This window comes from Eucyclogobius newberryi, unplaced genomic scaffold, assembly GCF_026437365.1.
Source record: "Eucyclogobius newberryi isolate DKJ021-1_F unplaced genomic scaffold, fEucNew1.0.hap1 SCAF_2, whole genome shotgun sequence".
Lineage (NCBI taxonomy): Eukaryota > Metazoa > Chordata > Actinopteri > Gobiiformes > Gobiidae > Eucyclogobius > Eucyclogobius newberryi.
The window spans coordinates 37,347,368-37,359,772 of NW_027315834.1; the positions used below are offsets into that span (position 1 = coordinate 37,347,368).

A 12,405-nucleotide genomic window follows, 5' to 3' on the forward strand; every position below is an offset into this window, starting at 1 on the left:
CCATTCAACTGCTTTATTAATCCAGCCAAAATGTGTCATTAAACATGTTACTTGACTCAAAACTCCAGGATTTTAGACTGTTTCAAGACCGAACGAATGTTAACATCTTAAATTTAGAAATTTTCATGCACAGCTTTCAAATATTATGGATTTTATTGTTGATTAAAGGTAAACATATGTTTGTGATATGGCTGTAATCTTCTAAATGGGGCGTGGAATTAGCAAAAGATATACCAACCCCGCCCAACCATATATTTAACCCCAAAAAACAGAAAATGTAAAGTAAACGGCATATTTGTTTGTGAATTGTCAGAATATATTGTCAATTCACACCCAAATCTCCAGCTGACTCATTCCATACCATCTCCTATGTGCAATAGTTCATACAAATGCTTTATAATCCTAGTAAAATGTTTAATTTACTCATATAAATGCTCGTGTCAGAGGCAATCGACTGATAATCGACTTAACGACTAAAGGCCAACGGTCCTAGTTTGAATCTGTTTATTTGACAGAATTAAAAGAATGTGACGTAGAGTCAGCTCTCAACTACAACAAATGGCATTATTGTGTTTATTGGCGCTCTCTAGTGGCAAACAGTAGTATTTCCAGTCTTGGTAGTGCACGCAGTTAATGTTGTAAGTGGAATAATAATGTCTTGTATGTACATTTCTCTCTATTGCACATGTCTATTAAATCAGTACTACTATCCGTCTCTACACAAGTTACTAAGCATGTTTTTTCTTCTTCTTGCCTTTAGAACACGTGGCTGGCGGCCGAGGATGTGAATGACCCCGTCCCCAGAGAGCGAGCCCTGAAGAGCGTAAGTTTCCAGGAGTCGGTCAGCGTTATCACTGACAGGCCTGCAACCATGGAACTGGAGAGCCAGCAGATCCAACATGGCTGCCTCAGCATGTCCCACAATGCAGTCGGGCGGAAAGAAACTCCTGACACTGAAGTTGTACAGGTGAGATTTACTATAGAATGACTTTGTTTTATTAATCCGTGCAATAGGTCACTTCTATTCTGTTGGCCTGGCCCCAATCTGCATGTCTTATTCCTGTTTATAAGTTATATTTTTTGGACTTTATATTTGGATTAGAGATCATTTTGCTTTTTCAATTAATCCATCTATTATTCTTTCGATGAATCAATTACTTGTTTGGACTGTGAAAGTGAGATTTCATGCATTTCTTTTTTTTCTTTCTTTTTTTTACAAATTTGACCCATATAAAGCAAAAATAATGCCACTTCAGGACATTTTATTCAAGTAAACTTGCAGACAAATCGAATTTAAATCAGAGCCATAAATGTAAATGTTTCCTGTGTCATTTTAGTGTAATTCTTGCTCTGTCCGAGTCATAAAACCTCTTCTCTCAGCACATGGCATGTTTTGAAGTTGGTGCATAGTCCAGATAACAATACCCATTTTTATTACAAAATGTGTTGACATTATCTAAATAATCAATTAATTGCGAATAACCTTCTCTCCCCACTGGATTTCCACTAGAATATAGTGAAGCAGTCTGAAAGCCTGGTATAGCTCATTTTCGTTATAGATTGTGGAAATCCATCACCTGCTTGTTTCCGTCGAGATGGAATGTAAAACATGGTGCATAGATCTTACATCAGTGATCTATAAGAAGACAGCTTGAGAATAAGTAGCACCTTTTATCACCGTTTTTATTTGTGTCCAGGAGATTTGCTACTTGGACCAGGTGTTAGACGCTGCCTCGGACACACCGACCAACGGCGACTCGACAGAGCACCCCAAATCCATCAGCGTGGATGGCTTTAGCCCCTCCTTCTGCTCGCCTGTCAATCACCAATCACATGAGGAGCTCTCTCCTATCCACACCAACGGACATGAGGACTACGGCCAAAGCAAGCCAAAGTTTGAACTGAGGGCTTTTAACGAGGAGAAGAAGCCCGCCAAGCTCTTCACCCCCGGAGACGAGCAGCCGGTCAGGGTGACGAGGCGGCGGCCGACAGAGGAGGTAAGCAACCGAGACCCGTTTATTATCCATCATTACAATGTCGTAAAAGTGTTTCAAGTGATGGTTGAGTAATGGAGGCGCAGTGAGTACCGACCTTGACTTGTCTGCATAAGCTGCTTCTGTTTTTCTGTATTGAACAAATGTAAATATTTATAACTACAAAGCTAATGTACACCCGCAGACTGTAAATTATACACATTTAACAGACTTAACAGGAGATTAGTAGGAACTCTTGTTTCTTCCATGAATTTAAAACATACAGAGCAGGCCAATCATCTAGCTAGGTTACGTTGATCCTCAAGATTGGTCCCTGAGCATGGCCCATTTATCCACAGAGTACCAAATATGGCATGGGTCACGAAACAAACTCTCTCTAACAAATATAAGGCTTCCTCAAGTCCTACTTACATAATTGTACGATATTATTTCAGGCCATATTCTCAGCGTGTACTCGTGGTTAATTGCCCATCTTCTGTTTGCGTGGCCGGGCTCAGGTGCAGGAGTTGGAGCGAGAGCGCCAGGAGCTGATCAAAGACCAGGCTGTGAAGAAAAACCCTGGTATCGCCACTCGCTGGTGGAATCCCCCCCAAGAGGTACAGCCTGCAATTAACTACAATGACGTTTGAGTTGAGTCGTTATAAATATCCAACTGTTTGGATAATCTTAGATCTATAATCTCTTTGCTTTGTGTTTGCTTCATGAAAGGTTCCTCTGGAGGCACAGCTGGATGCAGAGCAGCTTGAATCTTTAAAGAAATACCAAGAGAGGAAGCAGCAGAAACAGAGTCACCCCTACACTTACACTCAGGTAAAGATCTGCACTTTCATCCAAATCATTTGTCGTAATCAAACTAATTTCTGGTCATATTAAAACATATTATACACATATTGGAATTGTAGTCCAACAATGCATCTCAGTATTTTGTGTCAGCCATGTTTGCTCCCTTTCTAGGATAAACGCACCCTTTTGTGTAGTAGAAGAGAAAAAAATCTGATTGTTCTGTCTTCATCTAATTACAAAACATTTGTATCTATTAACAGTCTTAACTAAACTAGCTCAGTCTGTCATGGTTTGAAAATTATACAAATCTGCTACATTAGAGACGATACTGTTAGTAATTAATGGAAGACTTTTATTCTATGTCCTATTCAAAGAAGTTATACAATGATATTTGCTGTGAATAAAGCTCAGGTCTGATTTTTCACTCCACATTGTCTCATCACAGCCTCACAGCCCTCCCTCCATGGTGACCTTCGACCCTCAGCTCACCCGCAAGGAGGACATCGTTGAGGAGCAAATCGATTTCCGTTCGGCCCGAAAGCAGTTCCTCCAAGAGAACAAGAAGGACGTGGCTCCTCAGATCTACTCCGCCAAACCCTTCTCCAAACCCCGAACCAGCCTGGGCTTCAGCGACTTCCTCGCAGAGGCCGCGGACGGTCACGTGACCTGGTCGGACGAGGGGATTGGCGGAGACTTCACGTGCGCGCGGGCGGTCATGACCATCGTGCCCGAAGACGGAGACGCGAAGGCCCAATTTCAGTCCAGCTTTCCGGAGGAATCGGACTCCGGGCTGGACGAGTTGTCCCTCCGCTCGCAGGACACGACCGTCTACAGTTTGGATAACGTGTCCGACAGCGGCGCTTCCCTACCGCCCACTCCGCAGCCGCTAACCCCAATCTCGCCGCCGACTCCCCAACCAACCACGCTCGTCAACGGACAAAACGGCGGAGGCCCGTCCGAAGACGATCTCAACTACCACGCCGGAGTTCTCGTGGAGAGCGCCATCCAACACGCACTGGCGGCCGAGAACGGCAACGACTGGCCGACGTCGTGTTCCGACTCGAGCGCCCCGGCGTCTCCACCCGCCTCCAAGCAGCCCTCGTCCAGTAGCCCGCTGCCGGTGTCTTCAGACAACAGCGTGCAGTCATCTGTCTGCTCCAGCCCCGAAGTCAAAGTCCAAGAGAAGCGTTCAGACAACCTCCAGACGCCTTCTCCACCAGCTTCTCAGCCGGTATCTCCGCCACAGCGACCCAAAAACGGCGGACCGCGAATCAAAATCCAATCGTCTTACGCCCGAGCTCTTGCCGCGTCCACTCCCGCCATAGCCCGAGCGCCTCCCACCCCGGTAGCTCCGGCGACCGCCAGGCCCACCCCGGTCTACCGCCCCCCGTCCCCGCCGAGCCCGGACAAACCAGAGTTCAGCTATTTCAGTAAATACTCTGAGGCGGCAGAGCTTCGCAGCACCGCGGCGGCGACGAAAGCCCCGGAAGCGGAGCCGGCGAGCGGCCCGTTCCGCCTGCGATCCAAGAAGCAGCGAACCCTGTCGATGATCGAAGAGGAGATCAGGGCGGCGCAGGAGAGGGAGGAGGAGCTGAAGAAGCAGAGGGAGAACCTGCCCGCGGTGGTGGTGAGGTCCGGCGGCGGCGGGAGTAACGGCAGCGCGCCAGTGAGGAAGAAGACCACCATAAGTCCAGCGGATAAGATGAAGAGTAACAGTCTGCCCACCAGGCTCACGCTCTCTGCAAAGACGGCACCGGGTTTGTCCAAATGTTTACTATTTTAGAGCTCGATACCATAAAGACTCTGAGGAAGAAAATAGTTTAAATTGTGGTACAACATATGCGATATCTTTTGAACGCGTTAACTAAATCTGGTTCTCTTCTCACATTCTTTAAAAGACAAATTAATTAATTTGAAGTGCGAAATGAAGATGGTTCCTTGATGCGATTAAATGACAAATACACTTTTATAAGCCTTGAACAAAGACTTGATTCAATTGTTTACTAAGAATATAACTTATTAAGAGTGATTCAGGCTTAGTAACTGAATCAAGTCGTTGTTCAGGCTTTATTAAGGTGTGGTGTTTTTGTGTCATACCTTTTGAACTATAAGACTATAATAATCCTTAACGTATTAAAATGTGAAGACCCAATGATCCGATTAGGATCACCATTGATAGCCACAAATACATAGACTGGAGACAATGCCTTTGATTAACACTTAAGTCTTTAAATTTGAAGTGTTTGAAGTGTAAATGTCAAACAAACCAATACTCTTCAATGGCTTACATCATGCTAACATGTGAAATAATGCTTATAATCCTTAACGTGTTCTTCGGCAGTTATAAAGGGCTAAATCTGAGAAAAAACTAAATCTAAAATATCCACTACTAAAGGTTTTAAGATAAGATAAGATAAGATATGCCTTTATTGTCCACACATGGGGAAATTTCATTGTTGCAACACAGGTAGATACAGAGGAAAAGGACAGATAACTTATAGAAGAATAATAGAAGAACTCTTATAAACAAAAACTCTTATAAACAAAAGCTCCTATAGACAAAACCTCATTTCCTAATAAGGAATGGAGGGGGGAAATAAATGAAGATAAAAATAAAATTTAAATTAAATAAAAAACACCTAATGTAAGACAAGATAATACTAATAATAATAATAATGGTAAAATAAATACTCTATTTTCATCAGTTGTATGCACATGAATGTGACACTATTGCATGTGAGTACGACAGTAATTGCACATGAATATGATGGTATTTTTCTCTCATTCCATTTCCCAGAGTAAGAGCTGTTTTTCGTGCTGTGTACAGGAAAGATCGAGAAAGTCCGACCCGCTCCGCCGGTCTCGCCCTCCCCGTCTGAGGGAGCGCTGTCCGACGCCGGCAGTGAGGACTCCTCGGGGTCGACTCGCCCCAAAAACTTCATGCAGACTCTCATGGAGGATTACGAAACACACAAGGTCAAGAGGAGGGAGAAGATGGAGGACTCTCAAGTAAGTCCAAACACGTACTAAATGGCAAGGAATTATATATTTCAGCAATAAACACCAATGATTCTTTTATAACTCAAAATAGAAGTGAATAATCATCATTAAACAGGACCTGCTGGCGTAAGCAAGCACTGTCCATCACCAAAAGGGACATTCCCAGACACAGGAAATGAGAGTCTCTGGGGATTTCACGGTCGCTCGTGTAATTTAAGGCCACTCTTTTTGATGTAGTGGCATTGCTCAAGACTTGTTTCAAAGTAGAACTCAAAAAGGGAACGAAATACAATTAGAATTGGGCAATGTGTCAAAATGTAGAATATAATAATGTGAATGTTGTTTTGAGGATATGCAACATTTGAATATCAAGTATATAGTTTAGAGTAAAGAACGATACAAAAAGAGCTAATTAGAAATAAAAATGTTGATGTTTTAAGCTTTCTATAAAGGGTATAAGGTGATATTTCTGAACTTTTGTGGATCATTTTACAAACATTTCACATTTGTCTAATAAACCTCCACTAATATATTTTAAGACATTTCTGTTGTATTGATATAATATATATACATTTATGTCTCTACCCACCACACACGCCACCGGCAGCCATCTTGATTCTAGTCTTAAAGTAAACAAATGTCAAATCCAAAGGTCCTAATCCTAATCTTTACTGTGAGCTAATGCTGACTTACAACAAATACAAAAGTGCAGCTGTATTTTAAAATGAAAATGTGGCTTTGTTGCTGTGGTTTATCCAAATAAATGCTCGTCAATGATTAGCATTGGTGATTAGCTTTCAGGTCAAACATGATGAACTATAAGAAATCATCTAACAACAAAAATATGGCTTGTAAGTTTCTGAAACTTCCCGTGTGTGGAGATGGAGATAGTACTGCGCTAAATATTGAATGAGTTAAGTGATTCTGAGCTTTTAGCGCTTGCTTTGATGAACGCCTTTGCCAGTAATACGTGTTTTTAAAGTCATGGAAAAGCTGTTCTGCCAGACAACAGAAAACAACACTTTTCAGGCAACATTCGTGAACCATTTTACTTGTATAAAAGACAAAGTACAAAGAGTAAACACATGTCGCTTCCTGTAGAAACAACATGCACGACCAGCCGCAGTTAAATTCTAGTGTTGAATCCACGTCTTTATGAACCGTGTCAAAGTTTTATCTGTAAGTGAACATGTTTCCCACACTCTTCTTTTGCTCTTTGAGTCGATGCCTTTTACAGTTTTGTCAATGACACTCTGTTGTTGTTGTTGCCTCTCCTCTGCTGCGCGGTCAGTACGCCCGCTTGCTGCAGGCCAGTAAAGTGACCCACGAGGTATAGCTCCACCCCCTCACTGTGTCTGCACTCTGCACTGTGAACCGTGCCCCGCCCACAGACCTGCCTCAGACGCATCACACGCTAAAACACAAGAGAAAACAAAACCAACCACGAATACCATTTATCGTCCTTAAGTCCTTGTGTCTGGGTCCAGGTCTGTCGGCGTGTGTCACTGGGCACTTTGGTGTTCCGCATGTGCTTATTCATCAATTTTGTGTGACCTTTGACCTGCCTTTGTTCACCCAATGGAGCGATAGAAATACAAAGTAAATCCGGCTTAATCATAAGAATCCTTGTACATGTTGTAAAGTATTCACTGGTATAGATTGGGCATAGTTATTATGGGTGTGAAAATACGGACGCTTTATGCTGTTTGTGAGTCTTTTTTGTGGCTTATACTAGTGAAAGTGTGTAACTTTGGTTTGAAAGTGTATGTTTTTACCAGACCAACCACACTAGCTCGGTAATATTAATAGATTTTAGGTTTTATTAGTGCTCCATATAGCTATAAATACATGACAACAATCCTTAAACTCAAGGTCATAGCCCAGTTTATCACAGTGTTTCTCTCAGTTTATAAGTGATCCATGGAGAATAAATGTCACTTAATATCATTAGTGTAGTTACTTCTATGTGTTTATGACAACACCACAAGCAATCAGTTTGTTTTTAGACCAGATTAGACAGTGGGGATGGAAAACACTGTTACAGAAATAAATAGAGAATTAAAGCTGGAGTACCTAATTTTCAAACTGAAATATGGAAGTAGACGTTTAGACCTTTCTAGATTTTGACAAACGTTGGTTGTTTCATTTCTTTTTTTTTTTGGGCCACAGCTTTAGATCCGTTTTTTCAGACACAACAGTGAATCAGGTTGACGTCCTAAACAGCAAATTAGCAAAACAGCTAATGAGCTTTCACCTTATAGTGACTCACAAGGCTCTTTCTTACAAGTTTGAAAAGATAACATGCTTAATCATTACAATAAGACAGCACGTGGATGTCTGGGATGAAAACAGAATTGACTCATTATGAGGATAAAAAGTGTGGTTAAGTTAATCTCGACGAGTTTGATGCTAGAATCTGCAGACGGTCAGTACCTGTCAAAGCATGAGTTGTGTGGTGTTCCCAGTGTCACAGTCGGACCCTTGTGCATGCACGCTTTGACCATCACTGACTCTGTTCTTTTGCAATTGGGTTTCAGTGGCTTGAAATTGCATATTGTATAATTGTTCTACTTTTTAATTTACTTTCCTTGCCTATTTTTCCTTCTGCAGGTCCTGGAAGCTACTCGCGTGACCAGGAGAAAGAGCGACATGGCAATGCGATGGGAGGCTGGGATCTACATCAAGGAGGAAGGTCAACAAGGGGAGGACGAGGAGGGAGATGAAGAGGAGGAGGAGGAGGAGGAGGAGGAGGAAGAAGAAGAGGAAGAAGAGTGAAATGTTTTTTATGATGGACAATTTTGACACGAGAAAGCAGGACTTTAAGGACAATGGCATTGAAGGATTGAGACGGGAGCGAGCAGTATTTATTATTTTACTTTCTGACTATCATTGTGGAAATGCGTTGGCTTTTGGACCTGAGGAAGAGAGCGAAGTATGTTACGAGTACGTGGGAGACTATTTGAAATGGTATCTTGAAAAGTGCGTTGAACGAATACATTTTGGAAAGTAGAATCGGGAGTATAACGTGTTGTTTTTATATATATATATATATATATATATATATATATATATATATATATATACAGGATATACATCTAGAGCTTGATCGGTGACGCTGAATGACTTATTATTCATAGGATTTCTCGCGTTGGAGTTTTTACGGTTGCCTAAAAGTCGAGAGATTGTTTTGCGGTGATATCGGTTCACACTTTTTGTATTGATCGTTTTGCTATAAAACGATAGATGAAAGAAGGAAAGAAAGAAAGTTGCCTTGACGTGGTTCAATCCATTCGAAGCGGTGGAACGGCAATCGAATGAAGTGACCGTTGAATGCACAATTTGTATATATAGCGTCTTTTTATTCAGTGCTGCATTTCCCGCTAGGCCTTAGAAAACATAGGTAGATGTGTCTTAATCACTACAGTGGCTTGTGACGATGTCCATGAAGTAGCTTGAGGCAAATTGAACGAATTACGTCAAATAAGAAATTTTAAACGCTTTTTAAGTGTTTTCTATACTCAACGGTCACTTATTTTAGCTTTCTTGAGTGTATTGCTTTGTGAACTTGCTTTTTTGTGATTTTTCCTGTACTATTATACCAAGGTAGGCTTGTCTTATTTCAAACGGACCGGCAGGACGACTCGCTTGCCGGCGTTTTTTGGGGGGAAATATTGAAAATGCTTTGTATAATTCTCGTCATACCAAAAGTTTGTAGGAGATAATCTTTCGAAAGTCGCCTCGGTTTAAGACGAGGCCGATTGTGAACATCGAACGGAAACGCCTTTTTAATGATCGCTCAGTTGGGACGTAATGATGACCGCGAGGGAGTGTGTTTTTTTATATATATATTAGAAGTTGGACGATAGATTGGCCTGAGAGAGTTAAATTATGCCACGCGTCCGTAGACAGTATGAATTAAGATACAATATTTTTGAACCACTGACAATGAATGATTAACATGTTTTTGAGGTGGTTTTGAGCCTTTTCACATTTTTTTCTTCAAACCAAATGCCGCCATTTTGTCGTTTACTCAAAGTGTCCTTCAGCTGAGTTCAGCGAGCTCGGTGTTAGAAAGTCGACTTTTTGGACAATGATGGACTATGTATTTATTATTTAGTTAGTCTTGCTCCCGAACTTGGCTTGAAATGAAATTCAAATGGATCTCCGTCATTATTTTAGTATCAGAGCAGTAAATAAACGTGACATCAAAAAATAAAGAATATGTGTTAGTGTCTTTTGACGCTGGTGAGATTAAAATTCTTCAGTTTTTGCCAAGAACAAATCCAATTGCAGGTCTGTTTTTCTTTAGTTACTGGAGCTAAAAACATTTGACAAGTCATTATGAACTAATCAATAACGACTGCCACCTACTGTGTTGAGATAATCCTTGACTTTTGCAACACAACTTTGTTTTTGTATGTTACAAAGAAATGAAAATGTGTATTGTGGCTAAAAGGTTGAAATTCTGAACTATTTGTCTGTGTAAGATTTCTAAAATGTCTTCTGACTCGATGCAGAGGTGATTTTATTTCTCTTTTTTGGTTGTTTTTTTTGCTGGTTTCTTCACCGATTGGGAGTAAGTGGTCATAATATACAACGCGACCCTATATTAAAACAGTATAACCTCTGTTCCTATGTTAACCACTCGTATGCTTATAACCTGCTTTACTCTTTTGTAGCACGTGTAAGGCTCACACTTGTACGCCCGCTATTACAAACATGAATATTTTCTCATTAAAAACAAAAGGACTTTTTAAGAAACGTGTGTGATTTTTGTGTTTCTTCTCGGTCATATCCTTTATTTATTTGAGCAGCTAGGCCTGTAATTAAGCCTACTGTGACACTGACGACTGCTATAATGGTTAGCACGCTTGCATCACAACAAGATGGTCCCCGGTTCCATTCCCAGACCAGATGAGACCCCCCGAGCAAGCATAACAAGCAACGACAGTGAGGTGCTTGTAAACCCAAAACTTCTTCACTGTGTTTATTCTTTGTGCCTTGTCAAGATTGATCTTTGAAGTATTATCTTAAAATTGTATGAAAGTGTTTTACTAGCTTATACTCTGTGGTGGGTTGAGCCAAAACGTGTAGGCTACTCGAGTAAGAGTAACGTTACTTTAAAGCAGGGGTCTTCAAAATGTTTCCCCCACAGAGCTGTAAACTGACTCCTGTAAAATGTAATGGTTATAACAGCCTTAGATGCCTATAAAACTCTTTAATTTGAATTTGTATTTCTATATCCTCTGTGGAGCTGAAGGAGGTGGAGAGGTAACTTCCAAACCATCTGCTTTAAAATATATAGTGACCGAAATAACTAAGTTACAATTTTAAAGTATAGGGATAAACTACTTCCTTCTGAGAAACCTGTTTGAAAATAGGATTTATGAGTTATGAGTTAATCATTAACTCAGAAATCCTATTAGCACTGTTAATGTATTTCTAATTGGTTAACAAACATTACAATATCCACATCTGGAAAGGTGTAAGAAGCACCAATGTTAGAATCATCAATCAATCAATCAATCAATCAAACTTTATTTATAGAGCCCTTTACAACACTCAAAGTGACCAAATGGCTTCACAATAAAATCAAGGCAATACAAAACATTAAAATTAAGTAAAAACAAACTGTACAAAATAAAGTGTCATTACATTAGAGTTAAAAGCCAGTCTGAATAAATACGTTTTAAGCCTAGATTTAAAAAGGTTAAAATATTATTACCTTCATCATATTATGAATCATATTATGTTTTTCACATACAGCTTTTGTCAGAATATTCTAAGACTTAAAACTCACCATAAACCAAGAGTACACAGCAAAAACAAGTCAAAGTACGGAAAAATAAAAGTTAAGTAAGTATTTTAGAAAAGTATAACAGTCAGTGGCCCATAGAGAGTAAGAACTAATGTGTTATTGTCAGAGCCGGCCCAGCCTATAAGCGAACTATGCAGCCACGTAGGGCCCCGAGACGTTAATAGGGCCCCCAATCTGGCAACCCGACTTATGAGAAGTGCAGGCGCAGCGTGCGCCACTAGTGTAGTAGCGCTGCTGGCGCGGCAGCGCCTAATAGATCCATGGGCAGCGCACACAGCGGTAACATATAACGCACAAACCGCATTTATTTGTAATGACAATCTGGCAACCGAGACACCAAACCTGCGCTGATTGGGCAACTTCATTGTGCGCGAGGAGCTCGAGAGCAAAACATAAACACAACACAACCTGGTCCCTGCGTGGTCCTCATGTCCAGAGGAATATATCTCCTGGTGCCGAAAAAACGAAAGAAGAAACTTCTTGACGATGTAAAGAAACTGCAAACTCAACAACACTCTCCAGGTAGTGAACTTCTCTTACAAAGAGACGGTTAATGCTGCTGTTTGAAACAACACGATTCTGTCACGTTAGTTCGCTCAGGCTGGAGGCGACGAGAGCTCTGCCCCGCGCATAATAATATGTCTGAATGAAAGATAATAAGCTTCACATTTACACCAGCCCCGTAGTGTTAGCTGCAGGTGAGGCCGGTGAGGGGCCTCTATGGTCCGGGTCACTAAGAGGCGGGGATCCGGTCCGTCTCGTCCAGAACCTCTGACGTGAGACTTTGGAGTGAACAGTGTGCGGCCCCTG

At 41.3% G+C, this 12,405-nt stretch overlaps 2 protein-coding genes across 2 annotated transcripts in view; both read left to right on the forward strand.

Moving 5' to 3' along the window:
* The window catches only part of palm2akap2 (PALM2 and AKAP2 fusion), a 107,503-nt gene extending 96,965 nt beyond the window's left edge, over positions 1-10,538 (forward strand). Inside the window, exons 10-17 of the mRNA XM_072453515.1 lie at positions 761-967; positions 1,698-1,997; positions 2,492-2,590; positions 2,703-2,804; positions 3,223-4,534; positions 5,605-5,786; positions 7,069-7,107; positions 8,388-10,538. Coding sequence (XP_072309616.1) covers positions 761-967; positions 1,698-1,997; positions 2,492-2,590; positions 2,703-2,804; positions 3,223-4,534; positions 5,605-5,786; positions 7,069-7,107; positions 8,388-8,552 — 2,406 coding nt within the window. The 3' untranslated portion in view covers positions 8,553-10,538. The remainder of the gene's footprint in view (positions 1-760; positions 968-1,697; positions 1,998-2,491; positions 2,591-2,702; positions 2,805-3,222; positions 4,535-5,604; positions 5,787-7,068; positions 7,108-8,387) is intronic.
* inip (ints3 and nabp interacting protein) overlaps positions 1-12,405 on the forward strand; it is a 69,620-nt gene that overhangs the window by 28,068 nt on the left and 29,147 nt on the right. The window lies entirely within an intron of this gene.